General features: G+C 45.1%; 1 protein-coding gene and 1 long non-coding RNA gene across 2 annotated transcripts in view; one reads left to right on the top strand and one right to left on the bottom strand.

The window, feature by feature from the left end:
- The first annotated feature begins 45 nt into the window (after positions 1–45).
- On the top strand, positions 46–18853 carry POLM (DNA polymerase mu). Its single transcript, XM_088151969.1, has 12 exons — positions 46–257; positions 1321–1558; positions 2428–2614; positions 4268–4366; positions 4998–5168; positions 6721–6792; positions 9167–9287; positions 10390–10522; positions 12322–12424; positions 13941–14228; positions 16631–16714; positions 17419–18853. The coding sequence occupies exons 2-12, from the start codon at positions 1368–1370 to the stop codon at positions 17503–17505; spliced, it is 1536 nt and encodes a 511-aa protein (XP_088008095.1). The 5' UTR covers positions 46–257; positions 1321–1367; the 3' UTR covers positions 17506–18853.
- LOC148214403 (uncharacterized) overlaps positions 3353–20364 on the bottom strand; it is a 28943-nt gene continuing 11931 nt past the window's right edge. The window contains exon 3 of the long non-coding RNA XR_015798133.1: positions 3353–4006. This is a non-coding gene — a long non-coding RNA (uncharacterized LOC148214403). The remainder of the gene's footprint in view (positions 4007–20364) is intronic.

Genomic DNA, 20364 nt, shown 5'->3' with positions numbered 1-20364 from the left:
ACCCACGCGGGGAGGCGGGCGCGCCCCGGGACCGCCCCGGGCGCGTATTGGCATAAGGGGCGGGGCGGGGCGGGGCGGGGCTGCCTCCCCCGGGCCGCGGCGGGAACAGCTGCTGCAGCTGGAGGGGTCTCCTGGCCCAGCTCCCGCGCCCGGCTGGGCGGCGCAGCCTCTCGCAGGCGCCGCTCGCGAAGCTGGCTCGGCGGCTCGGGGGAGGGAGGCGCGCGCTCTTCCTTTCCGGGGGCGAACCGCAGAAGAAGGTTTGATGTTCGTTCGTTCGTTCGTTTGTTTGTTTATCCGCCCACCCACCCATCCGCCCACCCACCGACCCATTTCTGAACCGTTCACTGCTGAAGGCGCGAGGCTTGCTGAGAGCCCCCTTCTCCGCCCGGGAAGCCTTCCTTGCATTCTCCCCGAAGCGGGAGGCTTTGCAGTTCTGCATGCCACCCCACCCCCCGGAGCATCCTCCTCCTCCTCCTCCCAAACTGACCTCGGGGGATAGTTAAGGCAACGGAGGCTGCCCCCAAACTGGCTGGGCATCGACCTGGCCCGGCGGTGGGGGCGGGCAGGCCCTTTTCTTCTCCTTTTTTAAAAAATAAGGTTGGGAATGTGGCTTGCTATGGCTCAGCGCGGGCGAGGCTGACTCCCAATCCCTTTCCTCGCCGCCTGTTGATTATTTGCGGGAGAAAGTTGCTTCTGTGTTTACAAACGACCAGGCCGAAGATTGCAGCGGTTAGTTTGACGTGTCCTGTTTCTCACGCTTTGCTTGCGTGCTGGGCATAACTATCCGAAGGGTTTATGTGGGCCTAATTATGCGGTAAAAGCAGCGTTTCTCAGCTCGGCAGCTGAAAGATGTGTGGACTTCAACTCCCAGAATTCCCTATGTTGCCTGGGGAATTCTGGGAGTTCAAGTCCACACATCTATCTTCAAGCTGTCAAGGTTGAGAAACACTGGGTTAAAGAGCTGAAAATTCTTCCCATGAAGCAAACCAAGTAATCTATCTTTTTCTTTCTTTCTTTCTTTCTTTCTTTCTTTCTTTCTTTCTTTCTTTCTTTCTTTCTTTCTTTCTTTCTTTCTTTCTCTCTCTCTCTCTCTCTCTCTCTCTCTTTCTTTCTTTCTTTCTCTCTCTTTCTCTCTCTCTTTCTTTCGCTCCCTCCCTCCCTCCCTCCCTCTCTCTCTCTCTCTCTCTTTCTTTCTTTCTTTCTCTCTTTCTCTTTCTCTTTCTCTCTTTATTTCCTTCCTTCCTTCCTTCCTTCCTTCCTTCCTTCCTTCCTTCCTTCCTTCCTTCCTTCCTTCCTTCCTTCCTTCCTTCCTGTCTGTAGCTGGGCTTCACTGAAGAGGGCAGAGTGGGTCCATCAGGGGGCTGATCATGGCCCAACTGCCGGTGAAAAAACGGCGTCCTCGTCGGGCTGAGCCTGCTGGGCCCGCTCACTCAGAGTGCCTGGTCCGTTTCCCCGAAGTGGTGCTCGGTCTGGTTGAGAAGAGGATGGGCGCCAGCCGCAAAACGTTCCTCACCTCCTTGGCTTGCAGCCGAGGCTTTCGTGTGGATGATCCCTGCAGGTAGGCGTTCCAATGGGAGTGGGCTGAAGGGCTAGGGAAAATGTAAATCAGGAGGAATCCCCATCGGTTGAAGTGGAGATTTGTGGGGCTTCGGCTGGCCGATCTTGGAAGCCTTGTAGGCCGAACAGCAGTTCAGATGCTTGGCTGTGCTGAAATGTGGGTTTCGATTCCTCAAAAAGGAGGTAGGGCTCACAAGATCCAACTGGGGTGGCTTTCTGCTTTCAACAGGGGCCGGTCAGGTGTTTCCAGAAAGCCTCCAAAAGGGGCCATTAAAAATATTTACCTGGTATTCAGAGATGGGTGCTTCAGAGCATGGGGTTCTTCCTTTAGCTATTCGGGTAAAAACATGCTGCTTGCACACCCTCCGCAAATTTATCTTCGGATCTCTTAAGAACTTAGATGGTTCTGGCTGCCCCAACCGCTTGTGCAAGTTGAGTTGGATGTTGCCAGCCTGGATCCTTTTGGCCCTGCTGATTGGGAACACTGCAAGAGATGCTCTCGGGGCTGCTGAGGTATGTGGACGGGTGTGCCTCGGTCGGAGAAGGCTGAAGTTAATGCATTCATTTAACAGCTAAATGGGTACTTCTGTGGAAGTCCAAAACCCTGTGTGCAGTCCATGTCTTCTGAAGGTGTACACCTCTCAGTGATATCACATTTAAACAGGGGCTCTGCTTAATGGGAGTTGTCTGCAGTGGTGAGTTTCTGGCACCCCTAACAGCTGCAGAATGGTAGCCAGCTGGCTCGATCTGCCAAGCCATCCTTGGGCTCCTGACGTCCTCCATCTTGAAGCAAAGGGGGTGCTTAGCGCTAACCTCATCTAAGCCTTAACCTGCATCGCTCAACTCCTTAAATCGTTGCGCTTTTCCTAGTGCCAAAGTGACCCACGTTGTGTCTGAAGGCAATTCCGGAGATGAGGTGGTTGAGTGGCTGAAGAAGAATGGGAGGCCACCTGCCAAAGCTGTAGGAGATGGCCCAGCTCTGCTAGACCTCAGCTGGTTCACTGAAAGCATGGCTGCTGGACGGCCCGTCGAGATTGAACCCAGGCACCGTCTGAGGGTATGAAAGGGTTCCTGCAGGTGGCACTCAGAACTTGTCTTTGAGACCAAGACTGTAGCTTTTCATCGATGTGTCTTTTATCTAACCCAGTGTTTCTCAACCTTGGCAGGTTGAAGATGTGTGGACTTCAACTCCCATGGCTGGCTGGGGAATTCTGGGAGTTGAAGTCCACACATCTTCAACCTGCCAAGGTTGAGAAACACTGGGTTAAAGTGTTGGTCTACACTTTATGCCAAGTGAGAGCAAATCTTCACCTATCTGCCTAACTTAAACAGGTTGAGACCTTCATAGTGGAAAACTTTAGAGGGCCCTGGCCCTGAATTTTATTTTTGTGAAAATTATTTAAGGGTTTTTAAGCACTTCTGTTCTGATTCAGCGTGCTGCTATAAGCCACTTGCCCACCCTAGGGATCTTAGTTGGAACCTGTGGAGTTGTGGTTTCAAGTTATTGTGATTGGCTTTTCATGTGTTATGGTATTTTTTTTTACAGGGTTTTATTCGTTGTTAGCCACCTAGGCTAGGGTTGCAAGGATGAGATGGGTGGCCATGCAAATCTTAATTAAAATCTTCAACTTCCATAACCCCCAGACAGCACAGTAAATAATAATTGAAATCTAGCAGTTAAATCAGTGTTTCTCAACCTTGGCAGGTTGAAGATGTGTGGACTTCAACTCCCAGAATTCCCCAGCCAGCATGGCTGGCTGGGGAATTCTGGGAGTTGAAGTCCACACATCTTCAACCTGCCAAGGTTGAGAAACACTAATTTAACTTGAGTCCTCCAGTGATGGGGCATGTCTTCTTTCATATTTACCCAAAAGGAAGAATCCCTGAATTCAAGACGATCCCTCCACCCAACAAAAGAAATGATGAGACGACGAGAAAAGCTCATTTGTCCTCCTACTGTATTCATGACAAATCTAAAACAACCCCCCTTTTTTACAATGAATTATTGGAAGGCAAAAATCCGCCCTTTCTTTTTTGGGTAAATGCAGTATTATTTCTGGCATCCAAGAATGACAGAGTGTGGGGATGGTCACAGAATGGGGTTGGAAATGGGCAAGGCCAGGTTTCCTGCTTTTTGTTAGGGGTGGGGCATTCTTTAAGAGACCTAAGGTGTGCTAAACTTTATTAGGAGGCATAAACGTCTGGTGCTGGTTCTGAGTGCTTTAATGGCACTAATAAATATTATATTCCAGCTCCCTCAAAGGGACGCTGTTATGGGCCACGTGTTTTTTTTAAAAATGTCTTTGCTTTTATTTGTGCCGGTTCATATCCTCAATAAAGATAGACTGGCTGGCTTTTTTTAATTAGAATTCATCATCTGTATCTTCTCCAAAGCAAAGGATGAATATTTTCCTTTGTTGCGGACTGCTGCTTCCGTGATGGGAATAAACTGAAAGAAAAAAGAAAAAGAATTAAGAACTCTTTTCTACAAACAGTTGGTCATCTGGCCATTTTCTCCATTAACGGCACTGCTTGGAACTCGTGTTTGTTTCACTCATGTGGTTGACTAAGCACCCTTCCCCATTTCTTTGAGACTTTGCTAGAATGTGAACCGAGACACAAAATTGAGGTTTATAACACTCTTATTGCGCCTTCGTTGAAGGGTGATTTGGAAATTCTGAACGCATCTTCTCTGTCCCCTTTGGCTCAGGTGACTGCCCCTGCAGAGCCGCTAGAAGAGAAAGGCCAGGTGGCTCCCTACATCTGCCAGAGACGGACTCCTCTGCTGCACCACAACACCGCACTCACGGTAATTTGACTCACTTGGGGTAGACCCTGTTTCTCAACTTCAGCAACTTGAAGACGGGTGGACTTCAACCCCCAGAATTCCCCAGCTCAGCAAGTTGCTGAGGTTGAGAAACACTGGCGTAGACCAAGCCACGGGATCCCCATTCCTAACCACAATGATGCCAATGTGGTAAAACATGTTGGTGACAGTGACTTGGTTGGGTTCAAGGTATTTTGATGCCCCCCCATTCCTGAATCCTTGCGCATTCCACCTTTGATGGGACACATGGTACAGCCCTCACTGCTATGCAACTGGAAGGACTGAACTAGCTTTTTAAGGTAAGGTACGTTCAGATAGGAGAGGTTTGTCAGATATTCCAGGCCAGGTTAAGTTCAAAAGAGGCCTTGGACTTAATATACTTGCTCTTTTTTTTGTGATTCTTTTTGTTCATACTTCCATTTCAGTCTTTTTTAAGTGCCTTATTTTGTTTTCAGGCATCATCCTTTTTAATTGTTAATGGGGGGGGGCTTCAGCTGCAGGGAGTAGCTGGATCGTTGGGAGGTCTAAGGGTTTGAACCCTCTTTTGAGGGTTTGGACTTGGTTTTGGCAAGGGTTCCTCCAGGGGTTAATGTGGCTGCTGGCCTTTTGCTAGGACGCGCTAGAAACCATGGCAGAAGAGGCCAGGTTCTGTGGCAGCGACGTCCGCAGCCTGGCCTTTTCCAGAGCCGCTTCAGTGCTGAAGTCCCTACCCTGGAGGGTCAAGAGAATTCAGCAACTCCACACCGTGCCCTGCGTTGGAGAGCATTCGCGGAGAATTATCCAGGTAATGTAATCTTCTTGCCTGCCGGAGTTGTGGGTGCTCCGTCACTGGAGGTTTTCAAGAAAAGATTGGACAATTATTGGTCCGAGATGGGATGAGGACTCCGGCAGGGGGTTGGACTGGAAGACCTCCAAGGTCCCTTCCAACCCGAGGATTCTCTGATCCCCAGGTTGTCTTACCCCTTCTAGCATCATTTTCCGTTCCAACTCTCCTTGTGCGTAATAACATTCTTGCCTTGCATTTCACTTTTCCTTTAAAATGTTTCTTCTTTGACACCCGCTGTGTCAGAACCTGCATCACCCAACTGTTGTTGTTTTCCATTGTATTGGATTCGTTGGGAGTTGGATTGATTTGTTTCTGCCACTTGTAACTAAGGAGGGGGGGTGGCTGTTAATGGTTGTAAGGGGAGTTGGGAAGCAGCTTAACCATATATGGGCAATTTAGACTGGCTTGATTGCCGGCCAGGCAGCTGGGGCCCAAAGAGCCCAGAAGAAGCTCGGGGAGGAAGGAGAGAGGTCAACAACAGTGAAGAGGAGTCACCATGCCAGGCAATAAGGGGAGGGGGGATAAATAGAGGGAGGTTTACCCAAGGCATTAGTTTTAGCAATGTTCTGTTTACAAGCTACATGTACCTCTTAATAAAGAAGTATTTGTCTGAACCAAGACTGGTTGCATGAGAATGCTTCAGAACTGAGAGTTGGACATCGTGGACTTGACACGCTGACTGTTTAAGCATGTTCTTTTCTCAGGACCATAAATCTTGAGCAATGATGGATTTGCTGAAATTCAGACAGCCCCTGTTCTATTGGCCTTTGGCAAGGACATGAAGACTTGGTCCTTCCCTCAGGCACTGGGGTCTGGATGCTGGCATGGGAACTCTGGCATGGATGTAGTGGTTTCGTGTTTTTATTGATCCTTGATGAAGCTTTACTTGGCTTGAATGAAATTCTGTTTTTATTTTGTTTGCCGCCCAGTTTCATGGATAGATAGATAAATAAATTCTCCCCTCTTTGCTTTCCATCCTCAAAAAAGACTGTGAATACAGGTAGTCCTCAACTTACAACCACAATTGGGACCAGAACTTCTGTTGCTAAATGATGCGGTTGTTAAGTGAATTGTGCCCAATTTTACGACCTTTTTTGCCGCAAATCCGGCTTCCCCCATTGACTTTGCTTGTTGGAAGCCCCCTGGGAAGGTCGCAAATGGCGATCACATCTCCCCAGGCCACTGCAACCATCGTAAATACATGGCAGTTGCCAAGTGCCTAAATTTTGGTCACATGACCGTGGGGACACTGTGATGGTTGTAAGTGTGAGGACCAGTCATAAGTCACTTTTTAGCGCCGTCGTGACTTTGAACAGTTGTTAAACAAATGGTCAAAAGCCAAGGGCTACCTGTATATTTTTTAAAGCACTAAACACTTTTCTTGGGATTCTATCTCGTTCATCTGAAAAAGTGGACTGAGATTTACAACATCTCATAAATGTATTTGTCTCTAAGGTAAAACACAGTTCTTTCTTTGGAAACTTCTGTATTGTTTGTGTCTTCCAAACAGGAAATGCTGGAAGATGGCATGTCTGCAGAGGTGGAGCAAGTCAGACAGTCTGAGAGATACAGGACAATGAAGGTGCAATGATTCTCTTTGACCAATGGCTACTGTTGGGTGTTGAACGCAGCATTGAATTTGGGGTGTGGCTTTTCATGCATCACTATTGTAACAGAGTACTGCATAAATCCTGGGTGCACAACTGGTTTCATGAGAATATTAACTTCTTAAATTTGGGAGTGCTTATGTAAGTTTCTAGTCCTCAGTGTACTAGGGTCAAGATATGTGTTGAAATCTCAACCACTGAGTAAACAACAATTGCCACTGAATAGTTGATGCCGTAAATAACTCATGGAACGTCTTCCACATCTAGCAAAATCCAGAAAAATGATGCCCCGTGAGAACAAATCTTCACCTATCTGCCTAACAGGTTGAGGCCTTCATGGTGGAAAACTTTAGAGGGCCCTGGCCCTGAATTTTATTTTTGTGAAAATTATTTATGGGTTTTTAAGCACTTCTCTTCTGATTCAGCGTGCTGCTATAATCCACTTGCCCAACCTAGAGATCTTAGTTGGAACCTGTGGAGTTGTGGTTTCAAGTTATTGTGATTGGCTTTTCATGTGTTTTGATGTTTTTTACGGGGTTTTATTTGTTGTTAGCCACCTAGAGTTGCAAGGATGAGATGGGTGGCCATGCAAATCTTAATTAAAATCTTCAACTTCCATAACCCCCAGACAGCACAGTAAATAATAATTGAAATCTAGCAGTTAAAGCAGTGTTTCTCAACCTTGGCAGCTTTCAGACGTGTGGACTTCAACTCCCAGAATTCCCCAGCCAGCCATGCTGGCTGGGGAATTCTGGGATTGAAGTCCATACGTCTGAAAGCTGCCAAGGTTGAGAAACACTGGGTTAAAGTGTTGGTCTACAACAAGGGAGACCTAAATTCAAGGTCACCTTCCACACTGGAAGCTTACTGGGTGACTGGGCCAGTTGCTTTCGCTCGGCCTTGCCTACCTGTTAGGGTTACTGGAGGAGAAAGTAGAGAATGCAGTGTATGCTGCCATGAGTTCCTGTAGAGGCTGGGATATAAATCTAAGAAATAGAAATGTATAAGTCCAAAATATCTTGGATTTCCTGGCTTGGAAGCCTTGGGCACAACCTTCTCAAAGGAAAATGTTGAATGCATGTTGAGGGGGACTGTAGCAAATGCTCTCTGATGGTTCCCTTTACAGCAAATTTTGTTTTTATAATTTTCATTTTTCACAAGTGTTCCACCAAGGTCAAAGAGAATCTGCCCGTTTGTGTTGGGGGGGGGGCGTGATCAGCTTGGAGAAAATCCCATTTTGATGAGCCGTTCACAGTTCTCTACTTCTGTAGATTGCGTGTTTGAAAACGGTTTTAGTACAGGAAGAAAATATTCATCAATAGGCTATAGGTCAGCATGGAATTGACCGAACCAGACACTCAGACAGGTAATCTAGTCAGTTTCACTGGCATTGTTCCTGGCCATCTCTCATTTTACTAGCTGAAATACTATGGCAGAAGGAACAAATGAAATTGACTAAACCGATATGAAATGCCAGGTAACCCACAGGTTTCTGGGTGCCATTTAAGGTGCACCAAACTATGGCTTGTTTAGTTAGCTACAGTTAGCTTGCGGAACCCCATTCAGATATGCCTTTCAGGTATTAGACTAGGATGTCTGAGCTGAGACCTACAGCTTCAGTGTATAGTTATCCCATTGCGGAGGCTAAATCAAAGATTGTGCCACACTAGCAGACCTGGAGAGATGAAAAGTTTGCAGTTCCAATCATCTGTTCTAGGGTGCTGGCAAAGAGCACAATCAAGAAATTTCATTCTGTTCTAGAGGTGGGCAAATCTGCACAATTGCATTTTACTTCATTTTTTCCTTCTTTCAGTTCCTTCCCATTTCAGTATCGTTTTCACTCAAAGGCTGCTTAATAATTTGTACACATTTGTGTATGTCTACATCTATTCTGCTGCTGTGTGTAATTCTCCCTAATCTGCATGTTCTTCCCATACCGCTTTCTTTAACATGTTTTAACAGATACGTGTATTTATTCATGAGAGAGACATCCCAGCTTTTCTCCAGGCAGGAAAGGCGCTGGGCTTAGCATTCACTCTCCCAATTTTAGCCCCACAACAACCCTGGGAGGTGTGTTGGCCCAAAGTTACCCAGTGAATATCCAGGGCTGAAAATGGATCTTAACCTGTTTTTTAGTCTTATAATTAACCTAGCTTTCTTTAATAAAGAAACTGGACCAGAGAAGTCCAGGAAAATACTAGTAACAAACAATGGTTTTGTTTTGTTTTTCAAAATGCCCAGCCAGTATGAATTTCTTCCTCCGTTCCTGGCCTGTTACGTGGTTGAATTATGGACCTTTGGCTTGACCAGGTGAGGGTGATGTTTTAATGGATGTGTTTTGCTCCGTAGCTTTTCACGAAGATCTTCGGAGTTGGGGTAAAGATAGCCAGCCAGTGGTACCAGAGAGGGCTCAGAACCCTGGCTGACTTGCAACTGCATCAGATAAAACTGAACTTAGAACAGCAAGCTGGTGAGTAATTTGTGCAAAAGGGAAGTAATTTTTATTTATTTTATTTGAAGGCCCCTTTGGTGGCACCATATTAAAGCAACGGAATGGGAGACTGGAGGTTTGGACTGATAGGTAAAACTATCCTGGAAATATGATGATTATGATTTTGCTTCAGCTCAGGGTGGAGAACATCCAGACCACAAAGTTTTTAGCGGGGGAAGAGTAGTGAGTTATTCAGTATTTCATTAAGCTCTGAGAAGGTTCACTTCTCTGGCACAACTGCCTTTAAAAAAATAACGCTATGATTTTTAGCAGTTGATATAAAATTGCTTTCTTTCCATTTTGATTTTCCATAAATATGTGTAGACTGAATCTTGCGCTTTATAATAGGAGAGAGGAGAAAGATTAACTGAGCTAAGTATTAGAAAGACTCTGACCTCATGTGGCTGCTTAAAACATCCTAATGCATAAAAAGCCTGTGATTCACAGAGCAACCATTTTTTCCAAATAACATAAGCATCGAAGCAGTTGATCAAAGTGGCGTTTTAAATAGTTCTAATAAATTTAATACTTTAATAATCTACCAAATTTAGCAAGGCAGGCCTCTCTCTCTCTCTCTCTCTCTCTCTCACACACACACACACACACACACACACAGACATGCCAGTCAAATGCCCACCTCTAAAATCTTGCTTGGTTGTGACTGATAGGTCTTCCTAATAAACAGCTCTGAAAGACTTAACTTAAAAAGCTTTTATATAATTTATTGTGCTGAGAAAAGAATGGGTCCAGTTGTTTTTGCAGCTTGAAGGAAAGGAAATGCAAAAAAGTTGGTATCACAACTCCCAGCCAACAGTCTTGCCAGCTGGGAATTCTGGGACCTGCAATTTACCTAAATCTGGAGGAGATCGGTTACATTCTACAGGCTTTTTACAGAAGTGTTTTTGGAGAAGTCAGGATTTGAATCTGGCCCTTAAACTACATTTCTGTCCGTTTGGTGTAGAACAGCTTGATCCAGATGATCCCTGGTTTTGATGGCTTGGGCTGATCTTCTTGATCACTTGGGCTGGTGATCACTTGATCGCTGATTTCTCTTGATGACTTGGGCTGATCTTCCCCACAGGGCTCCTTCATTACGAGGACCTCAATACCCCCGTGGAGCTCTGGGAAGCTGAGGCTATCAGCCAGGTGGTGCGCAAGGCAGTTGAGCAGATCTCACCAGGAGCAACGGTCACTCTGACTGGAGGATTTCGGAGGTGAATTGATTTGGATGGTGACCTCTGGACAGCCTAGTGAAATGGAGGCTAGTTAAATCAAAGTGGGTAGTTCTGGATTTCCTGGTGCAGTTCAGAGCCTGAATAGGCCCTTTCAAAGGGCTTTCCCCTTGGGAAACATCTTCGCTAGAGATCCTGAGACCACAAATGTCAACCACTAGCGGACAAAAACATGGTTTGACCATCAAGGTATTAAGAACCTCAGGGGATGTTTTGTGAAAGTGGCAGAAATCTAAAGATATTTTAATACCCTCCAGAAATTATAATTCTCAGTTGGAACCAGTTTTCCTAAGTGGCTTGTATTTGTAGCTTAGACTTGTGGTAGAGTTTAAATACTGCACTCACCACAAGCTTTCTGAAACATGGTTGGTTGACTAAGGTATAATTTGCTGGGTTCACAAATCCTGCAAAGTGAAACCCAGTGAAAGTAGACTATGGCTTAATGATGTGCCTGAACCATTCTTGTCTGTAACAAATCACAGTTAAAATGAACTATACTTGAGTGCTTTCTGTGAACCCATCCATTAAGAAATCACCCTCTGGAGTCGGTGTTCTCCCATAATTTAAGCTTATAAAGATTGGACAAGCACATTGTGTTGCTGTTTTGTGTGGCCCATATACAGTGAGTGTTGAGATCTTACTTCTTCCCTTTCCTTTGATCTGATTAATATATTGTTTTAAGCCAGACTTTTCCAACCTGGGCATGCTGATGATACCCAATGATACATCTCTGCCCCTGGTGAATTAAGCAATGCTGTTGATGTCTTATCCTGGTGCCTGGAGGCTGTGGGGGTCTGGATGGGGAGCACAAGGGTTCAGCTGTTCCCTGGCAAGAGTGAGGGGTTCTGGGTTTTAGGCCTGCCAGTCCTGGGACTATACCAGAATGGCACACGTTACACCTCTGCTCCGCAAGCTGCACTGGTTGCCAGTTTGCTTCCGTGTCCAATTCAATGTGCTGGTTCTGACCTTTAAAGCCCTTTACGGGGCCGGGTTATTTGAGGGACCGCCTCTTCCCGATTCCATCTGCCCGTCCCATCAGATCTGGCAGAAGAGGTACGTTGTGAGTCCCGTCTACTAAGAAGTTACATCTAGTAGAACGCAGGAGATAGGCTTTTTCTGCTGTGGCACCCACCTAATGGAACATCATCCCCCCCGAGGTGAGATTGGCCCCTTCTCTGCCATCCTTCCAGAAATCCCTCAAAACTTGGCCGTGTCAACAGGCCTGCGGGTCTCAAGGGAACAGCGATCTGCTGAGGTGGCTCCACCGTTCCTAATATCCAGTGCTCTCACTTAATCTCTTTTAATAATAACATTAATGTTTTTAATGGTAGTGTGTTTTAATACTGTTATCATATGGTTTTATTGTATGCCGCCCAGAGACACGTTCTGTGAGATGAGTGAACATATAAATATGACAAATAAATAAATACATAAATACATAAATAAATTTCCAGAATGGTGGACTTATTTCCCTGAAATTTCAGCAATAGTTGTGCTAGCTGGGCAATTCTGGGCGCTGAAGTCCATGTATCTGGAACTTGCCAATGCTAGGAAACACTGTAGAAGGACGATAGATTGAAAAACCATGGTGTCTGGATTCCATTACCCACTAAACCCACATTTTAGTTTTGCACATGGTTTGAGCCCTTTCAGTGATTGGATTCCCAGATTGTGCTATGTTATAATATGATTGTAACGTGTTGTGTGAATCCAGCCAATGGTGGCTTATGCAACAATGCTGGCACTTAGCCATAAATCTGCTGTTGTGCCTCCCCCAATAGAGGGAAGCCATGTGGCCATGATGTGGACCTGCTCATCACACACCCTTCTGAAGGTCAAGAAATGGGACTCTTGTGCAGAGTCATCAGTATCCTGGATAGCCAGGTAGGTGAAGGCTGGAATGCAAGGTGGTAGGGGAGGAGCTGGGAAAAGAGGCAGATCCGAATGTGGGTGGAAGCAGTGAAGGTAAATTTTAAAAAAAAATTGCATTGAAGCCATAGATCTGCAGTGCAGGAATGGGCAAACAGAAGTATTCAAAGAAACAAAGAATTAAACCATGAATCCTGAGTGCCCGCTATTTAGAAGGATTGCCCACTACCAAGTGTTGTTCTGACCTCTCCATTCTTGCAAGTTCCACAGCAGAAGTTCAGAGCATCCTGTTAGATCATCCTTGCCTGCTTTCCTCTGAATGAAGAGGCAGAGAGCCCAGACAGCAAAATAATGTTTTGGGCTCTTTGGAATTGATTTTGAGGAACAGTTGGCAGAATGCAGGCAAAAGCTCTAGAAAGAGAAAGAATGGAGAACGTGGTTATTTTCCTGGCTGGATCAGACACATCTCTTCATCTGTTCATTCACACAAAGCTGGACTCATGTGTATCCTCCAACCAGGATGACTCAAGACATTTTTCTGCCTGAGACCATGGTGCTTATGATGTTCTCCACACAGCTGACTGAACGTCCATAGCAGTGTTTCTCAACCTTAGCAAGTTTAAGATATGTGGACTTCAACTCCCAGAATTCCCTAGCCAGCATGCTGGCTGGGGAATTCTGGGAGTTGAAGTCCATGCATCTTCAGGCTACCAAAATTGAGAAACACTGCTCTAGATTAAAATTCCCAACTTGCAAATAGCCTGAGCCTGGGTTTGCTTATACTTGTAGCACAGTGGCTAACAGAAGCCAAAATGGGCAATTACAATTAACCCGTAGCAGGAAATGCTGTATTTGGCCCAAATATGACTGAAGCTGGTAACCTGTCTAAAAATTGTAAGGTAAAAGCTATGATTGACCAAAGCCATGATAGCCTATGGGCCTGTCTGGTAACAACCACGGCATATGAAGGTTGAGACTTGGAATGTAGGAAGAGTAAATAGTCAACAACATGAAGTAGCAAAGGAAAAGAATGGAAGCAAAATAGGTATGTTGTGTGCTTGTGAAGAGAAGGAGGTCATAGATCTAATGAAGATAATCTGGTACTGTGGAGTGGAGTTGATGAATGCAAGCAGGGAAGTGGACCTATAGGTTTAATTATGAATGCTAAACTACATCAGTAAGTATGAATGGATGTTGCCTTGATTGTTGTGCATGCATCTGAAAGTAGGATCTTTAGGTTGGTGACAGTTGTGTATTACACTCTAGTATGCTGGCTGGGGAATTTGGGGAGTTGAAGTCCAGGCATCTTCAAGTTCCCAAGGTTGAGAAACACTGGAATAGCATAATGGTATGTACGGTACGGCTTCAAGGGAAGAATCACTATTGTAGGTTGCCAATGGGCTCCTGAACAGCAGGCAACTCTTAATCCTACCCAAACCTTTCTTAGCTGGGGTTTGTGCATGAATGAGTACCATATAAGCCTTGGGTGTGGCTCCCAATACGTAGGACCTTTGGGTCTCTCTTTTCGCAGGGCTTCTTGCTGTATCACAGCACCCACCGAAACAGTTTGCCCTCCCTCGAAGACGAAGAGCTGTGGGTTAGTGACCATTCAAGCACCATGGACCATTTCGAACGCTGCCTCTCCATCTTCCATCTGGGAGACCTCGCTGGGAGCAATCAAGGCGGTGCTGGGGCTCAGAAGCTGGGCGCCTCAACGGGGTCTGGAGCATCCAGTCTCTGGAAAGCTGTGCGGGTGGACTTGGTTGAGACCCCCTACAGCCAGTTTCCATTTGCTTTGCTTGGCTGGACCGGCTCAAGGGTAATGTGGGCTGATATCCTGTGTTTGAACTTAGTTTGGTTTTGTTTTCATTCGAATGTGACCTTGGGAAAAACCTGGTGTTAAAGGGTCCCCAATGAGCTTTTCATGTTCTCTGTGTAGGTAAACCATGCAGGTATCCGGGATGTCAGATTAAGTAGGACTCCAAAGTTTTGGGGTGGGGAGGAAATGAAATGAAAACAAATAGAAATGAAAAAATACAGGTCAAGTAAATGATGTTTCTTAATTAGAAAATAGGAGGAAAATCTTTCCTGGTTTCCCAGAAAAAACCCCTCAAGCTAGATCTGCCCTTGGGGTTGGGCGTAATGATTGCACCATTTGTGTAGGGCACCCATTGCTGGTCAAGAGCCCTCAGTATTCTCATGAAATGGCAGCTGACAATTTCCCCTTATCTCAAGAAGGTGAGGGATGAGGAACGTGGACCCTGTAGATGTTGCAGAATTACAACTCCCAGCTGACTGGGTTTGTATAAAGTATAGCAACATCTGAAGGCTTTAGGATCTATTCCTTACTGTAGGAATGTATTTACAGTACCTTCCATGTATTAACAGTAGTTATATACTGTCTTTCCATGGTAGTTATCAAGATGGTGCCTCATCATAAAAAAAACAATAGTACTTGAAATCATTTGAAACTACAAACCCTGTTAGAATCGTTACTGATAGTTGAAAAGGCCAAATCAGAGTTTTAACACCTTTTGGAAAAACCCTGAGTGGATGGCCAACATTACAGGTAGTCCTCAACTTACGATCATTCATTTAGCAACTGTTCAAAATTACAACAGCGCTGACTTACCATCAGTCCTCACACTTATGATTGTTGCAGCATGCCAGGGTCACGTGATTGCCATTTGCAACCTTCCCACCCAGCTTCTGGCAAGCAAAATCAATGGGGAAATGCATGATTCACTTAATGACTGTGTGATTTGCTTAATGACCACATGATTCACTTAATGACTGCAGCAAAAAATGTTGTAAAATTGGGTGCGGTCACATGATGCCTCGCTTAATGACCATATTGCTTAATGACGAATTTTCTGGTCCCTATTGTGGTTGTAAGTCGATGTCTACCTGTAACTTGTCAGACAGAACATTATATAACATGGGAGTGATGCGCTGGAGCCTCCTCCTGCCTTCTCTTCAGCTCTATTTGCAAATCTAGTGGGGAAAAAAAGTCTCCACATTTTCTGCAAAAATATAGGAATATTGTATCTGAAGCAAAATTATAGGTTGGTTAGAGGAAAGCATTCTGAGGATGCTGATGAAACCATGGAAAGAGGAGACAATGGTTTGGGAGGGACATAGGAGATTATCTATCTGTCTGTCCGTCCGTCCGTCCATCCATCCATCCATGCCATCCAGGATTTCCAACAGGTGTTTTCTGAGTTTACCTGGAGATGCTAGGTGCTCTTGCATGCAAAGCATTTGCTTTAAGCTGAAGCTGCGCTCCTTCTGCATCCCTTGTGAGGAAGGGTCAAGCCCCTCCAGTGCAGAGCACAATCCAGGAAGAAAGATTCACACAGACTTTCTTGAATGAGTTTTAATGCCAAGAACTAGAGCTTAAAGTGCAGAATCTTGGGAACTGAAATAGGAACCCTCCAGGCCTCCCTTATTAGCGAGTTCCTGGCGGGGATCTCTTTGAAAATTTTGACTCTCTTTTTCATGGAATGTTTGTATGAGGGATTAAGAGTCCTTTTATTCGATTAGCCTGTAATAGAATTTCCCACCTTTTGCTTGTTTGTGTTTTGAGATATTTCCCTTCTTTTCTCAGCTTCAGCACAATCTCTTACGGAAGGAAAAAGAATAAAGAAAAAGAAATCTTAGGCATTTTCATTCTTTGATACTCCAGAAGATTGAAACCAAATCCAGAGTGAACTGGATAGGTTAAAGAACTGGGCTGACAATAAAACAAGGAAATTGAATACAGATAACTGTAAAAAAAGGCCTGTTCTCATTTGTTCCAGAGTGTATGGAATAATGGATTTCAGTTACAGGAAGGCAAAAGGGTTCTTCTGATTCTATCATTATCTGATTAGCATCTTGTTAGTTTTGAAAGCTTTCCTAGCTGGATATTTGAAGGACCTGTTTGAGGCTTTATTTCTGCTCACCAGCAGCATTTCTGCAATGCAGAGTTGACATCCAGTTTGGGATGTTCAGTAGTCTCTCATGCAGAGAAGTGGCAGGCTCACCCCCAGCCTTTCCAAATTAATTCAGAGAAGATTGGGATGGAGCAGGTAATCGTTCAGAGATACTTCAGGCAAACTCTTCCATTCATATGTATTTCACATTCAGAGGAGCCTTTTAGCAAATGGAATCTTCCTGGTGCTTCACTTGGGAATGACTTGCCTTAATAACTCCTTAATTATCGTCCTCTCTGCTTCCCAGAACTTTGAACGAGACCTCCGGCGTTTCTCTAAGCATGAGAAGAAGATGACCCTCAACAGCCATGGGCTCTATCACCTGGAGCAGGTAAGAGGCTGCTGGGGTGAGAATCTCAGGAGGAATGACTTTGAATCTAGCACCCTTGGATAGACACTTTTCTCTGCAAAAGTTCAGAGCAGATGGTGTCATTAGAAGACACAAAGGAGCTTGAGAGAGTTCTTGGTGTTGATCCAGGTTTGTGAGACCTGCCTAAACAGATTCGTGCCAAAGTACCAAGGAAATTTTGCATTTAGATGTCCTGGTTCTTAATCCTGATCTGCCTCTATAAGTCCTCCAGTCTTCCATATGGATATTTGATTCTCCTTTGGAAAACTCTGAACTTGTCATTCCTCTCTGTTAAGTGAGTATCTGTAGTTGTGTCATCTATGTGTAACAGATAGGAATCACAAGCTCATAAGGCAAGTTCTGGGCCCTTTGGAGCTGCGAGATTACTTGGAAAGCAGAGTCCAGATTTAGCTCGACATGCTCTGAAATCCAGCCATTTCAGTTTGTAGCTCATGAGTTATGGCAGCATGTTCCCCAGCCAATACAATTAAGCAAACCATGGTTTAGCACAATGTGTGAATCAAGTCCTTGTGTGTGTCCAGCTGTACATGTATGGGTGCTCCTGTGGGTTTAACTACAGGGAATATGTTGAGCACTGGGTAGGATGTAGGAAAAAGGAGTTTGCTTGCTCATTCATTCATTCATTCATTCATTCATTCATTCATTCATTCATGTATGTTCTTCAGAAAATTTTCCTGCCCGCTGCCTCTGAGGAAGAGATTTTCCAGCATTTAGGATTGGAGTACATACTGCCTGAAGAGAGAAATGCTTGAGCCCTTGTTGCACGAAGCACTTTTTTCATCCTACGGAATTCACAACGGGCTCAAATGAATGAGAACACCCAGGTTACATTTCATATAACCTTCATTCATGTGGGTGTGTGCCTGTGTATGATATAATATATAATTTGCTTCTGAACTATGTGAATGGAACGTTAGGAAATACATCACTTTTTTCATACTCTGTTGGTTTCTGTTTCGATTTTTCCCTTAACATGGTGTAGACATTGACTATCACATGCTTTTTGAAAAATGGCTATTTTCCTGACATTTTATTTAGTTTATATCATTTATATAGCTACCCATCTCACACAAGTGACTCTAGACAGTTTACAAGATTAAAAACAAACAAACCTCCCCAAACAAACCCCCCCATGCCCAAAGATAAGCTGTTAACTATTAACTATCAGTAGTAGCAACATTCATATCACCCCCCGCAACCCAAATGCCTGGGGGAACAGCCAGGTCTTGCAAAAGGCTAACAGAGTTGGAGCTCACACACATGCACGCAATAAAAATATATTGTCACCTATCCTGTAGAATTACCAAAATCTGAGACTCGACTCACAGGTTAATGAACCTGCAAGATCTTTGACATTCTTCACTTAAAATATTATAATTCTGAGGTGCATAATGCCGTCTAAGGCGGTCACAGATGTCCTGTTGCCTAACGCTGCTGTATTGCTCGCCCCTTCTTTAATAGCTACGCGATAGGCACATATTTCGTAGGTATAGCTTCTCATGATACGGAAGAGAAGTCTTAGCCAAGGCAAGACATCTGCAAAAACACCTGGTTTCTGCAGAGAGATTGGCCTGCTAATGCCCGACCGAGCATCATTCAAGCATTGTTCAGAGATCCTTATGGGCAGGACTCTATCATTCTTCCGGTAGAGTGTTAGACCTGTTTATTAGTCTTGAAAGAGCAGTTAACCTGTATTTAAGAAAGAAAGACTCTTCTTTTTATAGAATGGTGAAAGGGAGATGGATTCTGCCAGCTGTGCATTGCTGGTTTGTCCCAAGTGTTGTTCCTGTTGTTTCTACTAACGGGGGTAGGGGTAGAATGTATTTTCTATTGTTTTTATTTCTCGGGTGGTTTTGGAGAGCTGTGCTTTTATCGTTTGTATTTGTTAGAGATGGGGTGCAATCTTGCCTGCTCCAATGTCATTTTGCATATTCCATGGAATGCTTTTGGGCCCTGCCACAAACAGCCTCTTGGTTGTTGGTACCAGTTTTCTTGCAGCGCTTAACCACTGGAAATCTTTAGGAGCTGGGGAGAAATTAACAAGAGTTCTGCCCATTTCCCCTCCACAGGCACAGCCAAAAGGTGTAGGGCAGTGTTTCTCGACTGTGGCAACTTTGAGATGTGTGGACTTCAACTCCCAGAATTCCCCAGCCAGCTTGCTGGCTGGAGAATTCTGGGAGTTCAAGTCCACACATCTCAAAGTTGCCAAGGTTGAGAAACACTGGTGTAGGGTGATGGGAAAGGGAGTGCCTTCAGTGCTTCCTGCAACACCTTTCCAGTGCTGGCCACCTGTCACTTGGGCAATTTCCAAACGTGAATCTGCCAGTTTTCTGAAAGACTGGTAAACTTGCATCCCAAAGTTGGCCAGTTAATGGGATGGAGGACACAGTAGGAGAGAGCTGTCTTGGTGCACAGTGCAATCTCCCACCTGCTTCCCCCCACCTCTGCCCCACCAACCCATCAGCTAAGTATTTTTTGAGAAGGTATGGCTTTCCAGAAGACCGGTAGACCCATGTTTGGAAATTGCCTAAATGGCAGGTTGCTGATGCCGAGGGAGCGACCTGTCACTCGGGCAACTTGAAAAATGTCTCATGCTTCCATCCCACACGCTTGCCCCAGTTTGCTCCACTATATATTAAGGATAGCAACTGGTGGTGGTTTTTTCCATGGGCTGGTGATACTGGGTGGGAAGGGAAGCCAGAGAAATCCACCACTCCGTGCCCTTAAATTGTCCCACAGTAAAGCTGAAGGAGACAGGGTCACTTGCAAGCCTTGTTGCTAACTCAGCTGGTGTCCTTTTCTGCTGACTTAAGAATTGGAAGAAAGCACATGAAAGTCACCAGGAGGAAGAATCTGTAGAAAAGGTCTAGTAGAGCTCTTTGATCATCTGCCGTGTAAAATTTGGCACTGGCTGCTCTCTCTCGGGATGAACCTAGGGGACAAGGCAGGAGGAGAGCCGTGTTAGTCGATGGTAGCAAAACATCAGGAGGAGCTGGGTAGCACCTTTTCTGATCAGCTCCCAAAAGCTTATGCCTTTTAATAAAATTTGTTAGTTGGAAATGGTGCTCCCCAGCTCCTTCTGATTTTTTCCTGTGTGGCAGGAGTTGCAGTCGTGGCCCTCCACCTATAATATTTTGTTAATTTGGAACCCAGCAGAGCAGAAGGTGTCACCAGGCTTAAAAGAAATGAGACTGTTCTCTAAAATCATTTTTGAACATTGGAATGCATATGCAAGACGGAATGCACTCACACGTTAGCCTCCAACTGGGCCAGATGGATCCTGCCCTGCCCTTGTTTCAAAGAGGAAATCTGGCATGAGCAAGAAAGCAAGAAGTGGTTGAGAAATGGAATGATTGCCAGTAAGATCTTTTGACCTTGAGATCTTCTCTTTTCTCCAAGAAGTTCTGCTTATTTCCTCCTCTTGTGTCTTATGCAACTGTCCTATCGCTACCAGAGAGGATAAAGGGCATGATGCAAGGCTGGTTCTCTTCCCTGGGGGGTTGACAGATTGAACCCAGAGCTCTCCAAGATATCTGATGTTCCTTCAGCTTTGCGTGCTGAATCTACAGGGAGAAGCCTATGGTTAACATACATTGCCATTCTAACCGAAA

Source organism: Python bivittatus, unplaced genomic scaffold (genome assembly GCF_059951505.1).
Source record: "Python bivittatus isolate LINGU-HERP-01145 unplaced genomic scaffold, Pbiv_v1 ctg000680_np1212, whole genome shotgun sequence".
NCBI classification, from domain to species: domain Eukaryota; kingdom Metazoa; phylum Chordata; class Lepidosauria; order Squamata; family Pythonidae; genus Python; species Python bivittatus.
Note: the sequence above shows the minus strand (reverse complement) of the source record. Positions and strands in the feature narration are given on the sequence as shown.

Excerpts from the sequence above, each read along its gene's own strand:
- POLM (XM_088151969.1), top strand. The coding sequence starts at position 1,368 with ATGGCCCAACTGCCGGTGAAAAAACGGCGTCCTCGTCGGGCTGAGCCT. Across the intron at positions 2,615-4,267 it reads AACCCAGGCACCGTCTGAGG|GTGACTGCCCCTGCAGAGCC; the intron begins GTATGAAAGGGT and ends CCTTTGGCTCAG. Across the intron at positions 5,169-6,720 it reads ATTCGCGGAGAATTATCCAG|GAAATGCTGGAAGATGGCAT; the intron begins GTAATGTAATCT and ends TCTTCCAAACAG.